A 27,068-nucleotide genomic window follows, 5' to 3' on the forward strand; every position below is an offset into this window, starting at 1 on the left:
AGTTGGGGGGAGGGAATAATCGACAATTGTGAAATTTTGGTTTAGTTTTTACTAATTTTTGTTGTAAAAACTAACTGTTGCTAACTTTTTATGTTGAAGATGGCTGAATATGGAGTGTAGTGACTCTAGAAACGCATTTTCATCGTTAAAAAAAAATTAAAAAACTAAAAAAAAAAATTTCAGACATTTTCTTTTTCTTTATTATGTTTTTATGTTTATTTTTCTTCTTTTTAATTTCTCCTCTATAAATATACATTTTCCAACTTGTGAGTCGAAGATGGCTGAATATGGAGTGTAGTTCCTCTAGAAACGCATCTTCTTTAAAAAAAAAAAATCATTTTGTTTTTCCATCATTTTAAGTGTAACTTTTCTAATTAGTTTTTCTGCATCATTTCACATTTCTGCATGCATATTTTCCTTTCTTGTTTAGAATAGGTTGGGGGGTAGAATGTTATTTTAAAAAAAAAAAAAAATTTGTGTGATTTGTTTTAACATTGGATGACATGATTAATTTCAAATTTTAGTATTTATATTATCTTTGGTCTTAAGTGATGTTACATTATGTTTGCTACTCTACATGTTGATGTCGGAGACAAATATGAGTTGCTTGAAGGAATGAACATGTCATAATAAGTACCAAGTGAGTTTTTGAGCCTATTATTTTTCTTAGAGAGTAACCCTTTTGCTCATTCTTTTTACAGCTTAACAGTTTATTATTGTATACACGATCTCTAGATTTCTTTTGAGTTAACCCTTAAAAAAAATTGCAAAATAAAAAAAAAAACAAACAAGAAAAAAAAGTGTGTTGCTACATTGGGAGGCCCATCTAACAAGTAGATATGGATGATTATTTAGAGCCCTAAAAGACGATGGAAATGCCATCTTTGTCCCGTTTGAGCCTTTCTAGCCATCCCTTTTGTGAAATATCCATAGTTAATCATTTTGAGCCTTTTTAAAAAAAAACCTTTTATTTGTTTAACTTATCTTGACCCACTCCGATTTGGAGTATTACCCAATGTCTTATAGTTCCATCACCTATTTATGTTTGAGAACAATGTAAATAAGTATTTTTGTTTAGTGAAGTTATGCCAAATAAAAGCAAAAAAAAAACAACAAAAAAAAATTGTTGTTTCAAAAGAAAAATAAAAAATAAAAAAATAAAAATAATAGGTGAAATCCACCTTGCAACTTCCAAAAAAAAATAAATAAATAAATTCTCTGCATTTTTCTCAAACATACATTTTGTTTTCCTTATTTCCCTTGTTTGTTAGCCATATCCCTAGCCTACGTTACGTCCTAATAAAAGTCCTTCTTGATTTTAGGGAACTATAGTTTGAAGTAGAAGCTAATTATATGGGCTAAAAAGATGTAGTGGTGCATAATAAAAAGAAATAAATAAATAAAAGAAAAAAAAAATAAATTGGGTTGACTAGCATTTTTATTTGACTTGAGATCGTATTATTTCTAAGCTGAAGGCATATTTATTTCATCTTGGTGAGAGCATGTGATATCACTTCTTTATTATTTTCTCTCTCAATTACCATTCATTGGAGTGACTATTTTTATTGGTTTTAATTTCTTTGTGAGAGTGTCACTATTTCCAGTGAGATTTTAGGGTTTGACATGTCATTCTTGAAAGTAGCTATAACAAAGTACACTGGGCTGATTCATGTGGATGGTTGATGTGGGTGTGATGTTGCTTTAGACTGGAGATAATGCTTATACTTTTATTTGATTGCTATCATTAATCTGATGGAATAAATACCGAGTGTTTCTATTAAAAAAAAATTTATTTTGAATTTGAATTTTGTTTTCGCTTTATTTGCTAGGGACTAGCAATAAGCTAGTTGGGGGGTGTGTTGAGTGTTAGAAAATGCATATTTATAAAGGAGAAAATCGTCATTTTACATTTCAAGTTTTACTACCAACCCTTACTTTTATGTATTTAACTTTCTTGTGATTTAATTACATGTGTTTTATTTTAATTAAGTATTTTATGTATTTTAGGGGCATTATAGTCATTTCACAATAAAGGAGAGATCGGACGGCAAAACGGACATCACTTTTGAACTCAGGACGGTCGAAAACCTTAAGAGGAGCATAAAAGGAAAAATGGCACTATTCACATGTACGGTACTATTCACGTATACGGTACTGTATACGTTACTGTTCACAGCACTGTTCACATAGACGGATGATGACGTGGCATTGACCGATGATGTGGCATTGACTGATGAGGTGTCACGATCCTATTGGGCTAAAATTCTTATGCACTGTTGATGATGACGTGGCAGCATATCAGTGGACGAAAAATCTTGCGTACGGTACATGCATCACACAGGATTATTTTCAACCAAACCGCATTACTGTTCATCCGGGTCGAACCGTGTTACTGTTCATCCACGTGGTCAAACCGTGGACTGTTGACTGATGACGTGACGCAATCCTGAGCGTCCAAACTGTTTTTAATCCGATAGCCATAATTTACTCCATGTATCTATAAAAAGGGGGCCTCCCCCCCCCTAATTTGATATCTCTAAATCCATTTTTTGACTCCATTTTTTGTAATTCCCTCTCTATCTTGTATTTTCTTCGTATTTTAATAAATTCCCATTTTGCCCCTAGTTCAATTATGAGTGGCTAATTTTCTTTCAAGCTTGGGTTGAAGGTGAAGTCTCAACATGTGTCATGGGCTTTATTTGGTAAATTTATTTTCTCTTCCCCTCTAGTTTTTGTGGATGTTTTGACTTCTCGTCGACAAATAATACTAATCTTGTCTAGTACCGCCTTGGTTTCACCGGCTCTCTAGTATAAGGTTATTATTATTTGGCACGATAAGCCCTTAGCACCATATTGATTAGAGCGTGGTTCATGAGGTGTGGATTCCCCTCTCATGATTTAATTGGCATTAATACGGATTATTTAGCCCATGATGCATGTTGATACGGATCCAGATACCCAAGTACGTCATTTTAATAGATTTCACTTCAATTTATTCTCGCCATTACAATTCCAATTTTAGAATTTATTATTGCCATTTCAATTCCAATTTTAGGATAATTTAAATCACTTCCACCACAATTCCAACCACCCATTTACAAAATTAATTCTACATATAATTAAAATCTACCTCCTCGTGGGATCGACATTCGTCACCATTAGTCTATACTACAATAGATTCGTGCGATTGCGAGTACATTAAAATTTGCACAACAGTACCCAAGAGGCATAGTTAAAGATGTGCTTGTGAAAGTTGACAAGTTTATATTCCCTGCAGATTTCATTGTCTTAGATATGGCCGAAAATATAGAGTTACCTCTCATTCCAGGCCGACCATTCTTAGCTACAGGAAGAGCTTTGATTGATGTTCAGGAAAGGAAATTGATTTTAAGAGTTCAAAATAAGCAAGTCATTTTCAATGTGTACACACCTATCAAGTATCCAACTGAACTCAAAGATTGTTTTCAAGAAGACACCATGGATAAAAAAATGGCCAAATCATTGAAGGATAAAGATCTATTTGACCCTCTTGACATTTATACAATACATAAGCAGTTTATTAATGAAGATCCATCTCCTCATTTTTGTGGGAAGAGGCATAATTGCAAGAAACTTGGGCAAGGTCCATCCATATCATCTCCTTGCATCCACGAGCCTCCTTGAATGATCTCTTCAAAGACAGTCAAGCTAATGACTATAAATTAAGCACTTCTTGGGAGGCAACCCAAGCTTTCTAAACTTTATTATTGTCATTTTTATCTTTTCTTATTTCTTTTATCTTTTCTTTTACTTATTTTGTTTTGTTTTATCTAGGTTTTTGCACAAGTTTGGGAGTTGATGAACATTGACTTTTCACATGCCTTTCAATGACTCAACTGCAAGGTCACATCTTCAAGTGCAAAACTGGGGGAGTTTTTCTTTTCCTTTTCTTTTCTTTTTTTACATTGAGGACAATGTTTATTTTAAGTTTGGGGGTAGGAATATTTGCTTTCATTTTTTTTCAAAAAAAAATTTTAAAAAGAAAAAAAGAAAATTAAAAAAAAAGATTTTAATGCCTATGATGAGTTTATGGTTGAAAATGAATATGGTTCTGAGAAAGAGATGAATATTGTCTTAGTTTATACTTGATTCTTATGTAAGTTTCGTCTTGATTGTGATTCTTTAAATATCTTGTGCACTTATATCGATTCTTTTAGAATTTTGACATGAGATTTGAGATTGAGACAACATGAGTTGAGAATTTTAGATTGAGTAAATGACTGTTTGCCTTGATTCTACATTACTTAAGTTTACCCAGGCACCATAGTCAGAAATAGCTACCTGCAGCCCTTAAGAGTGAAGCTATCCTTGAGTAATTTGGGCCTTTGTACCACCAGTATGTAGATGATAATCTACCATGGTAGAAGGCTACCTTAAGGGGTAGAGTGAAAGCTCCTGACTATGAAAAAAAAATGAAAAGAAAAGAAAAGAAAACATGTGCTTCAAGAAAAATAAAAAGAAAATGCAAATTTATTCTTGTGAAAAAAAAAAGATCAAAATGATGAGGTTAGTTTGACCTACTCTGTTTATTATTCGAGATAAGGGCTATTGATATTAGGGAATAAGTCACTCATACTTCCGTGATTTAGTAGATACAGACTATATGAATAAATCTTAAGGATTTATTTAAGTTTGTGATTATCTTTTAACACGAAAAAAAAATGTGTTATCTTTTAACACGAAAAAAAAATTTGTGTAAAAAAAGGAGTATTTGTATCTTGAAAATGGATTTGTGTGACTATTTATTAAAACAAAGAGATCTCTCTCGCCATTTCCTTAAACTGAGGAGTAAGAAAGTATTGTTATTCTTTTTCCTATATATTATTTTATTATTTTTACTAAAAAATGATGGTGCTTAGAGTTGTTCCTTTTAATCTGGGAAGCCATACTTAGTGAATTGCTGGGGAAGATTAATTTACTCAAAAGAATTTTTTCTTTAATTAGGCATATAATTGCATTTAATCTTGTATATAATCTACTTATTTAAAGTAATTTATGTGATGAAAATATAGTTATCGTATTTTATTTAAAGCTCATCATGGGGCAAATAAAAAATTTGCTTGAAATTTAAAATTAATATTTTAGAAAAATAAGATTTATTAGGACAGCTGCCGCCCTGGTTAGTCCCTATCTATGTCTCAAATATTTCATTGCGCGAGCATAAAACAATGGAAAGTAATTTAAGGCACAGGTTGTATATATATTAATCTCAAGAAAATGAGTAATTAATATGTGAATAGATGTTTAATGATAACCATTTAAGGATCTGTATTTGATTTATTTTGGTTCTTTTTTATTTATTAATTAATATAGGAAACTGATTGTGTCATACAGTATCTGTAATGCCTTTTTAAGTTTATTTCTAAATCAAAATAAATCGTGATTATTCATGTATCATGAAATTTTTATAATTCATTATGTGTTAGTTCAAAAAGAGTGTGTTGGGTGGTAATTCATATCAAGACCTAGTATGTATGGTTTAGCTTTTTCACTAGCTACAGCAGCTTTGAAAACACTTGTAATTATAATTTGGAAAATTATCAGTCATATACCCTTAAATGACACCCGTATTAAACGTGTGTGAACATTTTTCAAGTCTATCATTCGTATATCATAAGTTGATAAAACACATCTGCCGTCCACCAATCCATTAACTTCCGCTTGCAAGCTCTAACATCTTAAGGGTAATCTAGTCTTTTAAGATTGACAAAACTTTCATTTAAAAAAACGACATGTCATCCCATTTATCTAGTAACAAATGACATGTCACCCATTTATCGGATAATTGTTAATAATTGCTAAAAAAACTACTTTACAACCGAATCTACTCTTCCAAAATTTAACCTAAATTTTTGGAGATCTACTCCTCCAAGGTCCAATTGGAAATTTTTATGGTATAATATGTATAATTGCAAATAATATGTTGTTAATAATTTTTATGGTATAATATGGATATTTTTTTATGAATAATTGTTAATAATATGTACCATTAATAATTTATTTTTTAATAAAAAAATGCATTGTTAATAAAAAAATAAAAAAAATTGTGTATTGAAAATTTACGTTAATTTTTGGGGTAAATTTATCTTTTTACTTCATTTTGAGTTTTAAGGGCAAAATAGTTAATTTGCCACAATTATGTTAACTTTCTAACGGAAGTTAACAGATTGGTGGACGGCAGAGGTGTTTTGTCAACTTAGGGTATACGAGTGATACACTTGAAAAGTGTTCACACACGTTTGATACGAGTGTCATTTAAGGGTATATGGCTGATAATTTCCCTTATAATTTTGAAGTTGAGTTGATTTTACTCAACGGGTGTTTTAATTCAAAATTCATATTATTTTTATTATTTTTATCAAAATTGTTACTTAAAAGTTACATTTACAAAATACCACCAGCTCTTATTTCGTGCCTAACTGCTTCCTTTTCATAATAATTATGACTTTTAAGCCACAGCACCACAAACTACCAAAATTTCCATTTTGTTCTAAGAATTTGTATTTTGACGACTAATAAATTGCAAAGTTCATTGGCTTTCTTATATTACCAGCTTCCAGTGTCCGCCAATGCTGCTCTTCTTTAATTTTCTCAAAAAATCAACACAAGATGCACAACTTTTAAAATCATATATTTGAGCTAAACTTGCTTTCGATCTTCAAAGTCAGGCATTAATTCTCAGTTGGTTTCGTATATTTAAAACTAATAAAAAAAATTTAGATTAATGAAAAAAATTAACTTTTTAACCTAAAAAATAAATTTTTAAACACTAACAAAAGTAACGATAGAAATATTTCGAACTATATTTAGAAATGCAAGTACTGATCTAAGAATTGATGTCCAACCCTAAAGACTAAATGGTAATTTACCCAAACAGTAAAGATTTATATTACGTTAATGATGTTTCCTTGCTATTCAGATGCTTCTCAATTTTACCTTCATTTCTTTTCTATTGGATGGTTATGATTAGAATACCAATTTTTGAGAAATGGGCCATCAAGGGGATAAAAAAATATATGTTTGATGTTTGGAACTGCATATGATAGTTAATTAATTGGTCAAATTTATTATGAGTAGTACAAAAAGTGTGAAGTTTGAAAATCTTTTAAGGTGTGAAGTTTGAACTTAATCTTTTAAGGAATCAGATAAATGCAAGCAAATTCTATTGTAGCTTTCTGATTACTTTCAGAAATTACAGGTTACATTTTTCAAATTATTAAAAAGAAATGAAACTCAAAAATTAAAAAGTTTTTTATAAATTGTTTTCAAGTAATTTTATTTAAAGGTCATCCAAATTTCAATTCCGAGAAGGTATGAGGTTAAAAATTCAATCTAAATTTTATCCTTATCCACCACCTCCCTAGTTATTCGAAGATATATATATAAAAAAAATTACAAACTTAAATAAAGAGGTGGAGAAATATATTACTCTTGTTATGGTTTGTATCATGAGTATTGGCCGCATAGTACTTAAACCCATCTCTTACTATGGTTTATATCACAAGTAGTGGCCGTATGGTACTTAAACCCATCATATTGTTTCTTCAAACACAAACTGTAAAACTGAAAAAACACAACCCAGATTGGCAAATATATACTTCAGAAATGCAACTATAACTCATTCAGGATGAATTGCATAATTACTTGTGGACTAAGGTGCTTATATCTGCAATCTCCGCATATGTTCCACGTCCACGAATGTGTCGCATATGATCTGTATCAGACGGAGTAGGATTGCTGAATTGGGTCGATATCCAGTCCTTTAAGCCTAATCAGTGATTCGACGTGCCCTTTCAGTGTATGCAGTTCTCTCAATCTGAAAAAAATCAAAATATTGAATGCATAAGAGTGTACACTCCGAGCATTAAATTTCAGCTTTTAAGAGTAGAAATTAAGTAAGTAATGTAGTTTGTTAGCGTTATATTTATATGTTTTACCTAGCAATCTCAGCTCTTCTTCTTGCTTCTTCAGCCATCCGGCTAAGTTGTCCGTAACTGCTTCGTACACTGAACATATTGGAGTCATGTGGGTGCAACCCATGGAGGGTTCTCTGTGCCTGTGCCCATAGACGCTCACGTTCTTCTTTTCCGAAATCTCTTTTAGTTGTGAAGGCAATCTGCAAAATAGCAATTACACTATGGAGAGTGAGCAAGAAATTAAGCTCCAGTTCTTGAATAAAATATGTTGAACTCAAGCCATCAATACCCTTTGTTCAAAGACAAGATCCCAAAAATTCCTGCTAAGCACATATCGGATGAAGAACTTTATAAAATCAAGCGGAATGTAGAAGATGATATTATAAAGCCAAATCACACCAGCCCAACCCCATCCTATTCCTTCAATTGTAGCAAAGCTCCAGGTTGCATAGACGGCAATCAGTGTAGCAGTCTGCTCAAAGAATTAAAAAGGATCAACTCATCCACTATATGTAAGAAAGGCCAAAAGGAAACAGCATTTATCACTCACCAGCTGAGCAACAAAGAAAGCCAGAGCAAGAAACAGGACAGGACACTCGACGTAAGACCAACTCCTTGCACGTGTCACGAATAGGTGGGCCTGACTAATGGAACTCACTTGCAGGTATACTGCCGAGGCAAGTTTTCTCCAGTCGTCCACATCCTTTTTGTTAAGACTTGAAATGCCAAATGTACGCTGAATGTTGCATACTGAGTTTCAGTCCAAATTATTGAAGACAATGTAAAGGCAAATATTATTCTCTATATTATTAAATCAAGGAAAACGGGCATACATAACACCCAAATTGGGTGACATGATAACACAAAAGATAAATCACATTACTGGAAAGAAGTCTGTTCGGTATGCTGTCCAAAAGAAAATCACAGTCATCATTGCCAAGTAACCACCAAGAATGCTTCCAGTTACAAAGACCTCGGTCAAATTCCACCTTTCTGGATGAGGAGATGGTCTGACTCTATCTTTTGATATTGTAATAATAATAGCACCTGGCAATCAATGTACCGGATAAATATCAATAGACAAGTATATTTCTTATTTGAAATCGATGCACCTGGATGAAAAAGAATACAAACAGTTACGATATACATGCTGAGTCAAGGAAATACAAACCATCATTGAGAATAGCAATTATCAGCACCATGAAGGGTGGAAAGTTAAACTGCCAGATAAGAGCTAGCAGCCTGAAACCAAACTGTCACCAAGAGAAACAGGTAAGACGTCAAGCTGAGATATTCAAGCTACTTTTGTGAAGACTCTTTCATATTCATCAGTAGGGCAATAATTACTATAGAAGATCAAAGTTGCAAATACCAAATAAATTACACCATAATCTCCTACATAGTATTTGAAACAAGCAGCAAACAACTTACTCCAATATGGATGGTAATGGAGACTGCATATATCTGCGACAAGAAAGAAATTAATTAAGCATCAAAAAAGTGAGGACAGAGCAAGAAGGAATCAACTAATTCAAGTAAACAATGCTCGTGTTCTTGTTTCAATTTTGCAAAAGTCTGAGACAGTGTAAAGAAGTTACCAGTGCCCACAAAAATCAAGTTTTCATGAACAGCACCACCGCCAACGTCTTGGTTTATTATATTATTTATTATTATTTTACCTCAGGCTCTAAAAGTAGTTTACAGAACAGTGACATGTTATTTCAGTCTCAGTGCTTTCTTGACCACCAGGCACTCAAGCAGGGTAAAATGCAAGCTTTAAATTATTAGTTTGTTTGTAGGTTAAGGAATGTGGAATAGATAGAATTAGATAGGTTGTGAATTCCCTCACACAAATCCCATCCATCTCTACACTATCGACTATAGAACACCTTTTCCTTAGAATTGAAACAAATCCTCACCGTGTAATTTCTCATCCTCTGGAATATTGCGCGACTATTTAGAACGGCAGTAATGATAACATTAAGGCCAGGTTCTGTCAGGACAATGTCGGCAGCACTACGAGCTGCATCAGTTGCATCAGCAACAGCTATGCCAATGTCTGCTTTCTTTAGAGCGGGAGCATCATTGACACCGTTACCAATCATTCCACAGATATGGTTCCTAGTTTGCAAATGCTTCACAATCTCATATTTGTGCTCTATAAAGAAAATAAGGACAGCCGTGTAAACAAGGGTAAAAAATAGAAATATGCTATGATTAAAATATAATGAAAAGGTTGTAGGATGTAGTCATCCATACATCAAGTTCAATAAAAGCTATACAACACTAACTTCAGTATGTGATCGACTACTTAATGCAAATTAGGAGATCAAGCTTCGTACCAGGGAAAACACCAGCAAACCCATCAGCTTTCTCAATCAACTCGTCCACCGGTAAAGCAACTATCGACTCATCCCTGTCCTGCCCTAATAAGGCTGATGAAGGATACATGTTGGTTCCCATTCCAAGACGACGTCCTGTTTCTTTTGCTATTGCAAGTTGATCACCTGAGAAAGAGGAAAAGTCAAACAGATTGAATATCCATGAAAACGCCAATTAAAACATTCTGAAAAGGTAAAACCATAAGAGTATTTAAATTCCACCAGGAATGCAAAAGAAAACTGACATATAAGCATTTTTGCAGATAGAACGATTAAACAAAACCAGAAACAACAAAATTTCTCTAGATATAAATGGTGCCTAAACAAAGACTAAATATTAAGATTACAAATTAGGAAGACATAATACAGTAAATGGGAGAAGCACCTGTAGTCATTTTCACGCTCAACTAGGAACACATAATACAATAAATGGGAGAAGCACCTGTGATCATTTTCACGCTCAACCCAAGACTCAGTGCCCTTCTTATTGTTTCTGCACTATCATGCCTAGGAGGATCAAACAAAGGAATGAGTCCAATAAATTGCCATGGGCTTCCTGAGCTCTCTTTTGATCCATCAGGAACTTCCTGAAACCAAATTAATAAATATAGACTTTGTTAATACAAATTGCAATTGAAGTAATGCACCGCTATAGTGATGTGAAGATACGACCTAGAACAATGACTTAGGTAACTCATATACCTGATATGCCACTGCAAGAGACCGTAATCCTCGTTCTGCAAACTTATCAATCACAGCATTGATTCTGCGTCCTATCTCTGATTTGTTGTGTACAAGATTTAAAATCTGAAAGTCAAAATAAAAGCATAAATTATATCAAATGGCATTTCAGAATCCTAGAACATACTATTAGTTGTTGACAATCATACCTGCTCTGGAGCACCTTTGGTGACCCTATGCATTTTACCTTCACTGTCGATATATGTCAGAGCTGTTCGTTTACCTGTGGGGTCAAATGGAAGGAAGTGAACTTCTTGGATATCAGCCCTTGCCTTGTTTATGGTCAAAAGCAAAGAAATCAGTGTCAACAAAATGATAAGACGAAAAAATAAGAAAATCTTCTACAAGTTGCCTTTGAGAATACAAAATTTCAACAACAGTTAAGCTTAGCTAGAGTAAAATACATACATGAAATTCTAGAATTCATAAATATACCTTCTTTGGATCAGCCAACATTCCTACTATAGCAGCATCTATTACATCTAGGTTTTCCACTTGGGAGGCTCGAGCTGCCATCAGAACAACAGTGTCTGCATCCACTCCTTTAGCAAAGATCTGAACAATGATCCAGGCCAAATGTTGAAATACAAATTGCAATTCTAAAAGTGAGCAAAATTTACACCAACCTCAATTAGATTCTTGTCAACTGTTAATTTGTTCAAAGTTAGAGTTCCAGTTTTGTCACAGCAAAGCACATCCATGCCTGCCATATCGACTATCGCACTGATTCTCTTTGTGATAACACCCTGCAGTAATTAGCCCATATATGCTTGCAACTATCAACTAATGACCACTAAAAGTAACATCATTATAAATAACAACTAAGACCAACCTGCCGAGACAATCGTTTGGAACCAATTGCCATTGTCACTGATAAAACAGTAGGCATGGCGATAGGAATTCCTCCAATAAGAAGCACAAGTAAATTATCAAGTCCTGTGCGGTATTCCCTGTGTTGAACCGCGTACATGACAATGATCTCTAATATTAACCCCAGTGCAATTGAACATATGCAGTATTTTCCAACTGCAGTCAAGATCTGTAAACAAGCCCGAGAGCAAGAGTTTCGGTGAATGATAATGTGAGATTGAAAATAAAAACAAGTCTTAAGGAATGTGAATTCACATTTTCTTGCCTTTTGAAAGTGACCCACATGATTTGTGGTATCCACAAGGTGTACAGCCCTGCCAAGGAAGGTATGAACACCAGTGGCAATGACCACAGCTTGAATCTCCCCTTGTTTGCACGTAGAGCCTGAATGTACACAGTCACCAGGGCCCTTACTTACAGGAATAGACTCGCCTGTGAGAGCAGACTGCAACGTACAAATTGAAAGAATTTAAATTAAATAGACCAACTTTACCAAATCAATTCAAGCATACAAAGATTGCAAAAGCTCACCTGATCAATTGTCAATGGATCACCTTCGAGGAGACGAGCATCAGCAGGAACAATGTCACCAAGCTTAACACTAATGACATCACCAGGAACAAGAATGGCTGCATCTTCCTCCTTCCACTTTCCATCTCGAAGGACCTGAAATAATATCTCCAATTACAGAAATAATAGAGCCTAGAGCCACAAACTCTTCTTACAAAGTATTATTTTACAAATTAATATGACATAACAGTTTCTGATTCCAATTCTCATTGAGTTAAGTTGACATGAAGTTCATAATAAACTTATTAGATATGCATATGCACTAATCTTAACCTGACAACTATTCAAGTGCAGTCAGTACCTTAGCTTGGGGAGCAAGATGAGCCATGAGAGCTGCGCTGGCAGCACCTGCATTGTTTTCTAAAACGTAACAGACTGTTGAATTGGTAAGAAGCAGGGTTGTTATCCCAATAAAATCTTGCCATTCAGGAGGTTTACCCTGCAACAATGAAATTCCCAACAGTAAGATTAAATTTAATGAAGCCTAAATTCCTTGTTGAAATATATTTCCATTTTGCTATTTATGCTTCTTTAAATTCCTTATTTAGAATATGGGTCGGGATCCGTTTATTTATATTTGGAAAAATTTATTCATTTCATAACCGGTCGAATTCGATTTGTTTTGGTAAATAAGCTATTTCCATCTAATCTAAATTTTATATCTCTAACTCATTTATTCATTTAAGATTTATTTAATTAAATTACTTAGCTACATTTATTAAATTTTTTAAAAATAAAATTATTAAGTTGAAAGGTTTGTTTCGTAACGAACTGGGAATAAGACAAAAAGAAAAGTATGAGATGAATCAAATGAAATTTTTGATAATTTTTTTCGCTTAATTTTTTTGTTTATTAATTTTTATTTGAGGATCAATTGTAGGTAAATAAATTTAAAAGAGTTCAACTTGACTGCTAATTATATTAAATAAATATTTATTTATTAAATGAATCTAACTCCAAATCTATTTATCTAATAAATGGTCTAATTTAAATCCATCAAATTTTAATAAAATTTGCTTAGAAATAGAGCAAAATTCGTTTTGATACCCCTAAATGAATATGCGTTGAAAATTGTTAGTCGCCGCTAGGGTTGGTTTTGGGCCCGAGTATCGCAATGTCTAGATCTGGCCTGGATGAATTTTTAGACATCCAGACCACTTAGTCTAGGTTTTTAATATGAATTTTATATTTTTTAATATTATATATTATATATTTTTATTTTTTTGTAATTTTATAAGTTTAAATTTATTTTAATAAAATTTGACATGAAAATATAAACTTTAAGTGTTTAAAACTTTACATATGCGTAATAGATGAGTAAAATAAATATAAATATTTATATATTTTATAATATTTTATTAATAAAATTCAGATTTTGTCCCGAGTCATGGGTTTATCAAATGATGCCCAGAATCGGCTCATCTTCATGAATACCCAACCACATCACCTAAGTGCAGTTCGTGTTTAGACCGAACGGATATTTTTACCACCCCTAATCGCGGCACGGCAAGGCAAGGACATCCTATATCCTATAAGAAGGTGAATTTGACATGAGGTAATTTCAAAAGAAAAAAAAAATTCTGCGAAGCAATTTCGAAAATTCTTAAGACCCCCAAGTCTGTTTCAAAAATTTATATTGAAAAATTTCGTAAAAACCCAATTGAGCCACGTGACCCACTTCACCCCAGTGTTATCTGGTCAAAATTTCATTTTTGATGTTGCTTACAAAATGAGTTAATAAACATATTTTCATTTCCAAAAACATCAAGTAGAAAACACCATTTTTTTTTTCTAAAACAAATTATAAAAATGTAATTTGAAAAACAGTACTCAATACTCACTCCTCCATTTGCCAGTACGATTGCCATGACAGCTGCAGCTTCCATGACCCATGAGAGAGGGTTCCACATAAATCCCAAAAACTTCAAAATTTTACTTTCCTGGAAGACCCACCCAAAAAAAAAAAAAAAAAAATTACAATCTGCAAAAAAATAATATCTTACAATGATTAAAAAAGTATCTTTTTTCATTAATAGAACTTTCCAATAGGAAAGCTAACAAGGAAAAGAATGATAAAAGTAAAAATTACCCGTTTCTCCTCAAGCTTGTTGTAGCCGAATATGGAAAGTCTCTGCTCAGCAGCCTCCGTCGAAAGGCCCCCTTGACGGCACTTCAAAGACTCAAAAACCTCTTCCATCGGCACCTTTTCCTGCAGACCAAAAACCTGAACTTCCTCACAAAACAAAAACACTTTATAACACTGAAGAAAACGACGACACCCTCATGATTTGATGAAATAGTCATAGACATACTCTTATTTTTGGAAATTGTCACATAGATAACTTTTTAGACAACTTTTTTCAGATAAAATTTAGTCTGGTTATTATAATAAAAAAAATATAATTGTCATAAAAGAGATCCATGAGTCTGTGTGACGATTTTTCAAAATAAAAAGATCACCGCGGCCATCTATTGCCAGGCCACAGGAGCGTCGGTGTCTTTTTCTTAATGGTAAACTAAAAACAAAACGCAAAAAACAGTAATAAAGCAATCAAGAACTGAGATGACAAACTCTGTTTCAATACCAAATCCATAGCTTCATTCATTATGCTCTCCATTTCTTCTCAATGAACTCACTGTCGTTACCTTCCTTCAAACCCCTTAAAAACCAAGTAATTAAACAAATCATGTTAAAACAAAATCACAGGAAAAAAAAACGATGGAAAGAGAGAGAGAGAGAGACTCAAAAACAGAGTAATGTGTTTTGCTTTTCACCTTTTAATTTGAGAAAATTCTTTGTCTGTAGAGAGAGAAGGAGAGAATAGTTTTAATCTCTCTCTCTAGAATCTATAAGCGGCAGCTTCTTCAAGTGCAAGATTCTTTTTATGTGTCTGTACATTCTCTCTTTCCTACATTTTTTAAAATTTTTTTTTTCATTTGGGCAGTTCAGTACGTAAGTAGCTTGATGTTGATAAATTGTTCGCATGTTCTGTCTTTTCCTTTTATTTTCTTCCTTGTAAACTAATCTAGAATTTCAGTGAAAACAACCCTATTGTAAATAATTGTATCTACACTACTGCATTAACTGAAGTATCTCTGCATGGCAAGGCCGGCTCTTTTGCCCTGAAGCCAATGCAATGAGGAATTGTTTAGGGCTCCATTTTGTAATAAAGAAGATGATTTTTCTTACGTGTGAAACAAAATATTCAGGACGAGTGTGAGGAAAACATAAATCACAACATTCTAATTCAATTTGTGCAGCGGGTGCACAGTGGATTCAGTTCTGATATTTGTGATGACTTTTTATATGTATTATTGTGATGGGTGGTTATTAGATAAAAAAATAATATTTAAATACGCACGGAATGGTATAAACTTGGATCCAAATTACTAATAAGCTTAATCGGTATAATCTTTTGGGATGACATAAAAAGCCTAAAGTTCAAACTCTATTCATGTAGGTGAGGAAGAAACTAAATTATTGTCAAACCAATTAAATATACAATCTACTACAAAATATGTACTTGAACTTACTACCCACTCGAAGAGTTAAAAAGCTTTACGTGAGATTGTAGTTAGAAATTCAGCAACTCATAAGGTTAGTAGAGGTTACATAAAGTTATGTGAAGATGCTAATTTGGTTAGGTGTGCAGGGGTGGCAAAACGAACAAATGAATCCAATTCAAATCAAATTGTAAATGAATTGGATCAACATTCTACTGATTCATATTTGATTTGCTTATTAAATGAATTGAAATTTTAGGATTCAAATTCGATTTGTTTATTAAACAAATGTTTGGTTTGATTCGTTTAATTTATTTAGTAAAATTAATAAATGAATTGAATCAAATGTGGATCCGTTTACTATTGTTTACAAAAATATAATTAATGAATAAAAATTAGGTAAAATAAAATAAAAAAGATCACAAATTTAACATTCGACAAAAATATAAATAATCCAAACCATATTCTAAGATTAAATATATAGTCATCCAAACACCAAATTACAAATTCTTAATAATACAAATAATATTAATTAAAATTCAAAATATAAACTTAGGTGATTTCTTTAATTCTCTTTGTTTTGTCTTTGTCACCTGAAAACAAGAGTCCTACAAGAAAAAATTAAATAGAATGATATTAACATGTTGCAACACTGATAAGAGTCATTGTAAAATTTTAAAATATCAATCATATACCAAATTTTGTAGTATTGATAAGGAAATAATAATTAAATCTACAAAGGCAAGAAAAATCAGCAAGATAAAACTTTTCCTTTCACACTCCCACATTGTCACGAGCATCATTGGCACTCTCTTGAGATCGAGCACTATTAGTGCTCATGTTCATAATGTTTTCAGTAAGTTGGGCCAAAATGACATCAAAATTTTCTACAGTAAGGGTGCATTTGGCGTATTGTATTGTATTATATTATATTGTATTATTTTAATACATAATTATTTATTATACTGTATTACATTAGAATTATATTATAATAATATCGTACATCGTTTGATACTCCATTGTACTTATTAATTTTTAATTATATTATGTTTGGTGTTGCACTGTATTGTATTAATCTTTTTTGGTGATTATTCTAAATTAGATATTTAGAAAATAATATTTATTAGTACAATACTTAGGAAAATACTAAATATAAAAAAATTAGATTTTAGAATTTTTACATTTTAAAAAATTTTGATTTTTATGATCTCGAGTTTCTTGGAGGCTTTGTCTGTGGAGGATTTGAGGAATTTGAAAGAGTTGGTTTGGTAAAGGAGTGGCTCAGTAAGTTCATCGAGAGCCTCTGTCTTAGCTTCTTCCTCTTGCCCTGCCATGCCTCTGCAATAGCGATTGTTTCATCTGAGCCACAAATGATAGGGAGAACTTTGCCTCAAAATAATTACAATTTACAAATCCGCATAAACCCGACTCCCCTGTGGGTTTAGTCTATGCGGGTTTGACCGCAAAAATTAGATATTTGACTACATTACAATACTATGCATTAAGGGTGTGTTTGGTAGCCTGCATTATATTGGATAAAAACACTATTTGTATTCAATTTAAACAAGCTCACGTTTGGTGCTAAAAGTAGCTACAGCTACACTGTATTAATGGGCTATGCTAATGCAGCAGTTGTAGCATTAGCTTGCCTCTTATTATTATTTTTTTCAATTTTCTTAATAATAATAAAAATAAAAATAATAAATAAATAAATATAACATTTGAATTTTAATATTATATTATATAATATTTATTTTTATTTTTATTTTTACATTTTAATTTATTAGTAAATTTATAATTTAATATAATTAATATTATTATTACTTTGAATAATAATATAAAATATTATTGCTTATACGATAGAACTTTTACTTGGATTATTTAGCATAATTCATTTTGTTAGTGAATATGTTATAACAATTATATCACTTTATTATTTTGTTATCATCTTGTGGTGTGTATAAATTTTTATTTCATTATCCTAAGATGACTTTTGAACTAATCTTCCAGGTTTTAACTATTTATTTATGTTGTTATATTACTAGAGATTATTTGATTAAATTATTTGCTTCAATCTTTATCTCACAAGTCATATATTTAGAAAATACTGAAAAATAAATGTAATACTTCCGAAAATTTAAGGTTATAAGCTTTGATCTTTATGAAAAATTATGATATTTTTTAACATTTACACTAAAAAAATTGTTAAATTTATAAAATTTAAGACTTCTGTATTTAGTATTTTTCCAAATACTAATAAATATTATTTTCTAAATATATAATTTAAATTACTTACAAAAAATTATTACAGTACAATATAACACAAAATATAGTCTAATTGAAAATTAATACAATACATGTAGCATCAAACATTGTACAACATTATGGTAATACAGTACTAATGCAATACAACATAATATAATACACCAACATTAAAATAATGCAATACAACATAATATAATACAGTGTGCCAAACGCACCCTAAAATTACAAAACATGGCATAATAATCCTTTAATACTTTGAGGGGTTTTAATACCATATAATGAAGAGTACCAAACATGCCCGAATTTTATAAAAATAAATCTTAATTAGAAACAATTGAATATAATATTATAAAAGAAAAATAAATTAATTTCATTAGCAACTCTTACCAATCTCTCCTAACATCTCAATCTCTGATAGTAATAATTGCTTGGACAATATTTGATTTCAATAAACTTTAAAATTGATCAAGAACTTGACTGCCAGCACTGAAAACCGATTAAGATGCAACATGGATATACGAATGCTTAAGATATCACGAGCCATGGAAGAAAGGTTAGGATAACAAAATTTGTTTCCTTTAAAAAAATTTAGAATGTTTAAATCAATCTTTCTATCTATTCTTGGTTCATCCAAATAAAACTCTAATTCAGATTTTCTAACATAAGCATAACAATCCATGCTATTAAGATCATCAAACCCCTACAAAATAATTAGGAGATAAGAATTGTCAAAATCCAAAACAAGTACAAATAAGGAAATAATAATTTTTACAATGAACAGAAAAGAAAATTGTAAATGTACCTTGAATAGTTTCATGGTCCATTGGTTAAGTGTATTCTGACTATTGTCATTATGTTCCACACTTAACCAATATCACTCATTTGAATGAGTATGAATGTGGTGGAGAAAGATAGTGTGATAAAATTTTACTCACTAAAAAATGAAAACAACTTATCATGAACATGTTCTAACTGCTTTGAATTTTGATCATAAGCATTGTCGTAGGCAAACTTAATGAATGCCATCCTGTATCGAGGATGCAAGATGACCACAATTGCCAAAATGGTACAAAAATCAAACCAATACTTCTCAAACTTTTCGATAATTTTGTATGCCATAATTTTCATATATACATCCTAACTATGCAATAATTTATCCAAAACAACATTACATGCAAACACTTTAGGAAAATACAAACTTGAACTGGGGTATTTTGACCTGGAAAAAATGCATATGATCTCATAAAACATAGACAAGAATTTGCCAGTTTTCATTTTTCTCTAGTCTTCTTCGGAAGATAACTCTTATAATTAGAATCACTCAATTGTCAATGACAGCAAGCATTTTTGTTATACATAACACTATCAATTATAAGAAAAGTTGAATTCCATCTTATAGGAACATCTTGTCTTAATCTTTTCTGTCAAAAGATTTGGCTGCAGCATCTAGAAGCTGCATCTAGAAGGTTTGAAGAAGCAAAATGGTTGGCATCGGATGTTTGAAAAAGAAAAAGAAAAATTCAAAGCTCAAAATTTCAAAGTTTGAAAACTTGAAATTTGCAGCTATATTGCTTGAAAATCAAAGCCATCTTTTTTACTTTCTTGGCAAAGGTTTGCCTATAAAGACAAGCTCTTAATTTAAAAGCTTGCATCCAATTTTGTAGAGAGAGTCGAGAGTTGTGAGAAGTAATTCTTGCAGAGCAGAGAGTTTTGTGTGTTTAGTGATTTGAGAGTTTAGGTGTATTGAGGTTTTGGGTAGTGAGCCAAAATACTACAATACTTGTAACTCCTTTTCACTAGTATAATATTTTTCTTTTGTTTTCGCCCGTGGACATAGGCTAAAAGCCGAACCACGTAATTTCTGGTGTCCTTTTTTGTGCTTGTTCTTTATTTTTCTTCCAATTTCATTTTAGCTGCGTGTCTGCTTCACCCACCAATTTCTTAACAGTGGTATTAGAGCTATTGGTTGTATTTTTGGAGTCGGATACTATTCACATAAGGGTACTATTCACATATACGGTACTGTTCACGTATACGGTATTATTCACGTGAAACGGTGAGAGCGATCCAAGAATTTTACGGTCCAAAGCAGGGAATAGTGGTGTAAGTAAAACAACTGTGGTTTTGTACATGTCTAGGAAAGTTCTGTCATAAAGGTGATAAGAGCTTAAGGAGTCTGGGTTTTAAGTGGGACCATTGTGACCCCTTCAGTCTTTCCTGGGAACTTCCCCGGTGTGCATTCTCACACACACTTACAATTATTCAAGGTGGTACACTAGCTTGTGTGCGGTATTTATTAACAAAATGGCGGCAAAGTATGAAATTGAGAAATTTAACGGAAACAATTTTTTGTTGTGGAAAATGAAGATGAAAGTTGTATTGAGAAAAAATAATTGCTTAGCAGCAATTGGAGAAACGCCCATGGAGATAACTGATGACAAGTGGAACGAGATAGATGGCAACGCCATTTCTGATCTACACTTGGCACTTGCTGATGGAGTATTATCCAGTGTGGCAGAGAAAAATACAACGAATGAAATAGGGGATACTCTCACAAAATTGTACGAGGCCAAGTCACTACACAACAAAATCTTCTTGAAGAGGAAACTCTATACTCTTCGAATGGCGGAATCTACAATAGTGACCGATCACATCAACACCTTGAAAACTCTATTTTCACAACTCACAACGTTGGGTCATAATATAGAGGAGAATGAACGTGCCGAGCTTCTACTTCAAAGTCTACCAGATTCATATGATCAACTCATCATCAACCTGATGAACAACAATCCAGTGGACAGTCTAGTTTTCGATGATGTTGCAGCCTCCATATTAAATGAGGAGAGCAGACAGAAAAATAAGGAAAACAGACAAGCAAGTTCGCAGCAAGCGGAGGCGCTATCGGTGACGAGAGGGAGATCAATAGAACGTGGCTCCAGTGGGAGTCACAATCATGGTAGATCAAAATTCCAGAAGTAAGAAGAATGTTAAATGCTACAACTGTGGCAAGAAAGGGCACGTCAAGAAAAAGTGTTGGAGTAACCAGAAGAGAAGAGAGGGCAAAGAACTTGAGTCATCAAATGCTCAAGGTTGTGTAGCAAGTACCTCGGATGATGGCGAAATTCTTTACAGCGAGGCAACAACTGTTTCAGAAGACAGAAAACGACTGTCTGATGTCTGACTTATAGACTCAGGAACTACCTGGCATGTGACCTCTCGGAGAGAATGGTTCCACACATATGCACCTATCTCAGGAGGATCTATATATATGGGTAATGATCATGCCTTGGGGATCGCTGGTATTGGTACTATCAAAATAAAAATATTTGATGGGACAATTCGCACAATTGGGGAGGTAAGACAAGTCAACGGCCTGAAGAAAAATCTATTATCTTTGGGACAAATGGATAGTCATGGGTACAAAACTCATGTGAAAAATGGAATTATGAAGATTGTTAAAGGAGTGCTTGTATTGATGAAGACAGAAAAGATCGGTGCTAATCTATTCATGCTTAAAGGAGAAATACTACAAGAGATTGATGCGTGTGTCGCATCAAATGGAGACGAGTCAACGATGATGTGGCATCTCAAACTTGGCCACATGTCAGAACAAGGTTTGAAGATTCTCTCTGAGCGAAAATTACTTTCAGGGCTCAAATCGGTAAGTTTACCATTTTGCGAGCATTGTGTTACAAGTAAGCAGTACAAATTAAAATTCAATAGATCTATTACTAGAAGTAAATGCATTCTAGACTTGATTCATTCTGATGTTTAAGAATTACCGGATATATCAATGGGAGGTGCAAAGTACATGGTGACTTTCATTGATGATTATTCCAGAAGATATTGGGTGTATCCAATTAAGAAAAAGTCAGATATATTTCCAGTGTTTAAAGAATAAAAAGCACGGGTGGAACTTGAATCTGGTGAAAAGATCAAGTGCTTGAGGATAAATAATGGTGGAGAGTATACAGACGGTGATTTTCTTACTTTCTGTAAGCAAGAAGGTATTCAGAGGCAGTTCACGGTGGCATACACTCCTCAACAAAATCGAGTGGCAGAGCAGATGAATAGAACTCTTACAGAACGGATAAGAGCTATGTTGAGAACTGCTGGTCTACCCAATTCATTCTGGGCAGAAGCAGCCAAAACTGCCTGTTATATAGTAAATCGGTCGCCATCTACAGCTATTGGGTTGAAGACGACGATGAAGATGTGGACTGGAAAGCCAGCCGATTATTCCTACCTATATGTATTTGGATGTCCTGTGTACGTGATGTACAATGCCCAAGAAAGAATAAAGCTGGATCCAAAATCTAAAAAATGTATCTTCTTGGGATATGCTGATGGAGTAAAGGGGTATCGTCTGTAGGACCCTATTACCCACAAGATCGTCATCAGCAGCTATGTTATCTTTATAGAAGATCAACTGCAAAGGAGAGATGAAGATGATAGCAGGGTAAAAGAAAAGTTAGAGACTATACCGGTATATGTGGAAAATAATCCAGAAGATTTAGATTCTTCTGAACCAGCACCAGAGCACGAAGAACAAGAACCAGTCGAGTCCGAGGCTCCAGAAGTTCGTCGGTCAACTCATGAGAGACGACCGCCAACGTGGCACTCGGAGTATGTCACAGAGATCAACGTTGCATACTGTTGATTGATTTCTATAATCAATTATTATCAATACCAATGTGCAAGTATACACAATAAGTAATAAAGTGATGAGTATTCAAGATCGTCTCCACAAGGATTGATATTACTCAAAATGCTAAAGCAATCATAATAGTGCAAATCAACTAAAGACCAAAACAAACAATTGTCAAATAATTCTATCGTAACTAATAATTGTGAGAGATGGAAATAAAACAATACTGTAATGAAATAAACTAAGTTAAATGTGTCTAAAATTCAATTGAGAATATAGTAGTTGAATGATCAAACTCTCCTAATGGGGTGACTGTTGTTTACCAAATTAGCACCAGTTGTTACAATAAGTGCTGCAGCAATGGGTAGAATAAATTTGCATCTGCAGCTATCGCATGTTGGAAATCTCTTACCTTTAAATCTACTAACAATGACCAGTTGCTCATATATTTATAGTACGACATTATAACCTTTAATCTCTCCACCCTACAAGGTGAACACCTATGTCTAGAGTGTCACAAATCTTAACTTCAAGTATTGCCCTTATTGAATTCAAGGTAACCTAATCCAGGAAACTCGACTTAAGAATAAGTAATACTCTAATAATGACCGCTAAGACATGCCCTTTTGCTGCTCTATCTTAACTGAAACTATTAAATGAATGGTCAACCGAAATAACAGTTGTATTCATAAAAACTACTAGAGTATAATGCTACAACATTACCATAACAACATAAAAGAATAGTCAAGAACCCATTGGATTATTTGTCACTCAACCACAAGTAAATTTAGTTCATAATCTGGATGAGAAAAATAAATACAAATATATTGATCTCGGAATACATCCAAACAATTCAAGGAAGAAGAGAAAATATAAGTTGAGCACGACGAAAGACAAAATAAGTCTACACGGTTCTTTTCTTTGTTTCCGAATAGCACTCCTAAATCTTGATCTCCTTCTTCTTGCCTTTGTAATTATGTTTGATAATAATTCCTTGCCGCCTTTCTATTAGGTGCACGTATCCTTTTATATTGCAAATTAGGGTAAAAGACCCAAAGTCCATGCGTGTGCATGCGTTTAAATTAGGAAACATGCATATCGCGATTTTATGGCTGACCTACGCTTTAAGTTTTCTCCCGCATTGCTCTCTGATTGCTGCAGGACTGGTTGCTCTAGCATCCACAACAGCACTGCATTATTCCCAATTGTGCTTGTCTTCTTTTGTGGCCATCTTCTTTCCTCCTCTTGCTCATCTAATGTCTCAGCATTCCCTTATGAATTTAAAACCTACAATTATGCACAATTTTTTAGCACAAATTACTTGATTTAAACAAAACTTATTAAAACCCAACTAAAATGAATGTTTATGCAACATGTAACCAAAATGTAGTAAAAACACCTTATTTGCTCTCTAAATGATCTTGATTTAAGTCTAGAATTGATGTAATAACTCTCATTTCCTAGAGTTATCACACTCCTAAACTTAAACTATTACTTGTCCTCAAGTAATGACACATACTAACACTTCACACAAAAGAAATCATTCACACAAATTTAGCTCTTTTATCAACTTTGCAAGGATTCTTCCACCTTCAGATCATATTCTCAATCATGCAAGATGACCATAGTAAATTAGTCCTAGACTTAAGCTTCTTTCTATCCATAGTGTGTGTGTGCTCTTTCGGTTGAATTCTAGATATGTTATAGCATCACCAAGGGATTGCATGAATTTCAGCAATGAGAATACTTCATTCAGAAATGGGGTAATCATAACTTTCACATACTCAACTATGATTATTTTAGGAATGACAAACTAGGGAATATTTAACCTCCTCACTCTAATATTTATCTTTCATGTGAATGTCAATCAATTGTAATGATGACACCCAACTACTCAAACCATGCCCAGATTAGAGTTGCTGCAGCAGTAATTGTAATGTAATCTTATCTAGAAGTATCTTTTATTCAAGGCTGAACATGTGGCTCATGAACAGACCTGCCTACTCAATGCCTTAGACAGAGGATTTCTTTATTTTATTTTATTTTTTTTTTGAATGCTACAGCATTGCTCATAACTCTTGCTACCTTTGAACACAAGTCTGCATATAGGGTGCATACTCAGATCTGGTTACTCAGCAACTTGAGCCATTTGAATAGATTGTATTCCATAGATATCACAGTTATTCAAACTTGCTTCTTCCCCCCAAACTTGAGATCTTTTCTCTTCTTTTGGCTTTGCTCTAACAGTCTCATATAATTCAACCAAAGTCTACGTGTAGGGATATAATGTCACTTTCATATATAATTATCTCTACTTGGCATATATATATTGAATAACACTCAATTTATCTTCATTAGGCTTTCAAATCCATACACAAATATTAGATAATAGAGCTCCACACCACACAAACATAAACACATGCATACAAACCTAAACATATGCATTCGGGAACACAACCCCCCCCCCCCAAACTTGAGAGTTGTTGTGTCCTCACAAGCAAATATAACAAAGGCACATAAATTGAATGAACTAGTAAGGAAAGAGTACTCCCCTGTGGTGGGGACTACAGTACATGACAGGATGTTATCAGCGCTTCTTGGATGCACTGCGCAGTTTATCTTTTGGTGAAGCTTTTGGGGAAGTGGCTGGCAATGTCTTTGTCTTTTTCGCTACGGGGCTGGTGAGATGAGTTGTGGCTGGGGTTGCTGTAGCAGTACCTGTAGATGTACTGCCTTTTCGTTTGCTGGATCGTCTTAGATTGGTGCGAAGAGACTGACTAAGAGTGTGTTGTAGAGGCTTTTGAGTTAATGCATCGGTTACCTGGACCTCAGCTGTGATGGCAGCAATAACCGCAAGTAGTTGCTTGGCTTGCTCAAGTGTAGGCATAGCCCTGGCTGCTGCAGCAGCCAGCTCAGCATCAATTGACTCCATCTTATCTTCAGAGGCTGTTGGTGTTGCCATTTTTGCTTTACCCTTGTCCTTTCTCTTGCTCTCAAAGACTGGAATAGACGGCTCCTCTTCAAGGTCATCCTCATTCTCTTCTTGAATAATGTGCTTTTGTCTGGTTTTGAGTTGGGTTGGGATGGTTGGTCCCTCATGGTCTTTCTCCGAGTTGTCTTCTTCCTCTGTAGGTGAGTTATCAGTCTCGGACTTGTCACCTTCTTCCTCAGGCTGGTCAGATAGTTCAGTGTCTTCTGATTCTTCATCTGCTTGTGGTTCGGCTGCAACATCTTCTGCTGGTTTCTCTGTGGCAGTGGCTTCTGCACTAGCCTCCGCTGGAGCATTTGTGGTGTGGGTGTCAAAATTAAATTGCTGGAGCAGTGCATCAGGGAAGTTCCGGTGAGTGCGTTTCATGTACAGAGAAAATTGGTATAGTTGGTTGTCCAAGTGCTGTAGAGAACTCCAAAACCGACCATTTTCCCTCTACTGAGCTTCCACACATTGAGTTATACTGTTGCTGAGTGTCTGGATAGTCTGTTCTAAGCCAATAGCTCGTCTTGCTCTTGTGACAATAGCTGGTTCAGTGGTTGTTCCAGCACTCTCACCAGCAACTCGCTCAATGGTATGTGCCGTAAAGGCACCATCATTTTTTACATGTTCATCTCTGGCGTCAAGACAAACACCTGAAACTACACAAATGCTAGTGACGAGTGAGGGAAATAATAAGGCAGCAGTTCAGTGAGTTTTAACTGCACAATCTCGGATTTCTTTCGCAATAATGCTACCTACGTCTATAGGAAGCCCCCAAACTATGACATATGACAAGACCAACCGTTCTTGCGAAACTATAGTAGTGTGAGTGGTGGGCATAAGCCTAGATTTCAGAAATTTCACCCACACCTTAGCAATAGGTTTTAAATCTATCATATTAACTACACGACCCTTCCTCGTTAGCCCATGATGCCCTAAATTGGCGTAAAATTCTTTGACTACAGGCAGCACAAGATCTCGAGGGTGGTTGCAAAACTCTCGCCATCCTTCTTTTGCTACAGCATTATGAATTGTTTACACAATTCCCGTTAGTTGGTCTGGAAATTAAAATCCTTTTTCTTCTAGAATCCGATGCGGCTCTATGAATTCTTCATATTTTTCTTCAGCGTGGTAACTCTGGAATCGTGACGGATCTTTGAGGC

General features: G+C 33.8%; 2 protein-coding genes across 5 annotated transcripts in view; both read right to left on the minus strand.

Moving 5' to 3' along the window:
• LOC102616593 (ATPase 11, plasma membrane-type-like) overlaps window positions 1-15,440 on the minus strand; it is a 76,837-nt gene extending 61,397 nt beyond the window's left edge. Inside the window, exons 1-22 of one of the 4 annotated variants that reach the window (XM_052443034.1) lie at window positions 15,293-15,431; window positions 15,103-15,177; window positions 14,607-14,726; window positions 14,359-14,457; window positions 12,819-12,956; window positions 12,479-12,613; window positions 12,213-12,392; window positions 11,910-12,116; window positions 11,704-11,823; window positions 11,513-11,632; window positions 11,227-11,349; window positions 11,039-11,143; window positions 10,779-10,923; window positions 10,298-10,462; window positions 9,875-10,113; window positions 9,387-9,419; window positions 9,127-9,208; window positions 8,839-9,002; window positions 8,506-8,691; window positions 8,245-8,427; window positions 7,977-8,155; window positions 7,437-7,855 (exon numbers count right to left, since the gene is read on the minus strand). In XM_052443034.1, the coding sequence (XP_052298994.1) occupies window positions 7,759-7,855; window positions 7,977-8,155; window positions 8,245-8,427; window positions 8,506-8,691; window positions 8,839-9,002; window positions 9,127-9,208; window positions 9,387-9,419; window positions 9,875-10,113; window positions 10,298-10,462; window positions 10,779-10,923; window positions 11,039-11,143; window positions 11,227-11,349; window positions 11,513-11,632; window positions 11,704-11,823; window positions 11,910-12,116; window positions 12,213-12,392; window positions 12,479-12,613; window positions 12,819-12,956; window positions 14,359-14,457; window positions 14,607-14,726; window positions 15,103-15,135 (2,853 nt within the window). In that variant the 5' untranslated portion in view covers window positions 15,136-15,177; window positions 15,293-15,431 and the 3' untranslated portion in view covers window positions 7,437-7,758. Of the gene's footprint in view, window positions 1-7,436; window positions 7,856-7,976; window positions 8,156-8,244; window positions 8,428-8,505; window positions 8,706-8,838; window positions 9,003-9,126; window positions 9,209-9,386; window positions 9,420-9,874; window positions 10,114-10,297; window positions 10,463-10,778; window positions 10,924-11,038; window positions 11,144-11,226; window positions 11,350-11,512; window positions 11,633-11,703; window positions 11,824-11,909; window positions 12,393-12,478; window positions 12,614-12,818; window positions 12,957-14,358; window positions 14,458-14,606; window positions 14,727-15,102; window positions 15,178-15,292 lie in introns of those variants that run through there. The other 3 variants (XM_052443033.1, XR_008055601.1, XM_052443035.1) reach the window with 3 other exon arrangements.
• Window positions 15,441-25,521: 10,081 nt separating this feature from the next.
• Window positions 25,522-26,289, minus strand: LOC127903065 (uncharacterized). The gene has a single exon (XM_052443720.1). The coding sequence runs from the start codon at window positions 26,287-26,289 to the stop codon at window positions 25,522-25,524; it is 768 nt and encodes a 255-aa protein (XP_052299680.1).
• Window positions 26,290-27,068: the final 779 nt, after the last annotated feature.

The sequence above is a fragment of the Citrus sinensis genome, chromosome 6, assembly GCF_022201045.2.
Source record: "Citrus sinensis cultivar Valencia sweet orange chromosome 6, DVS_A1.0, whole genome shotgun sequence".
NCBI lineage: Eukaryota > Viridiplantae > Streptophyta > Magnoliopsida > Sapindales > Rutaceae > Citrus > Citrus sinensis.

Coding starts and splice junctions, on each gene's coding strand:
- LOC127903065 (XM_052443720.1), bottom strand. CDS start 26,289: ATGAAACGCACTCACCGGAACTTCCCTGATGCACTGCTCCAGCAATTT.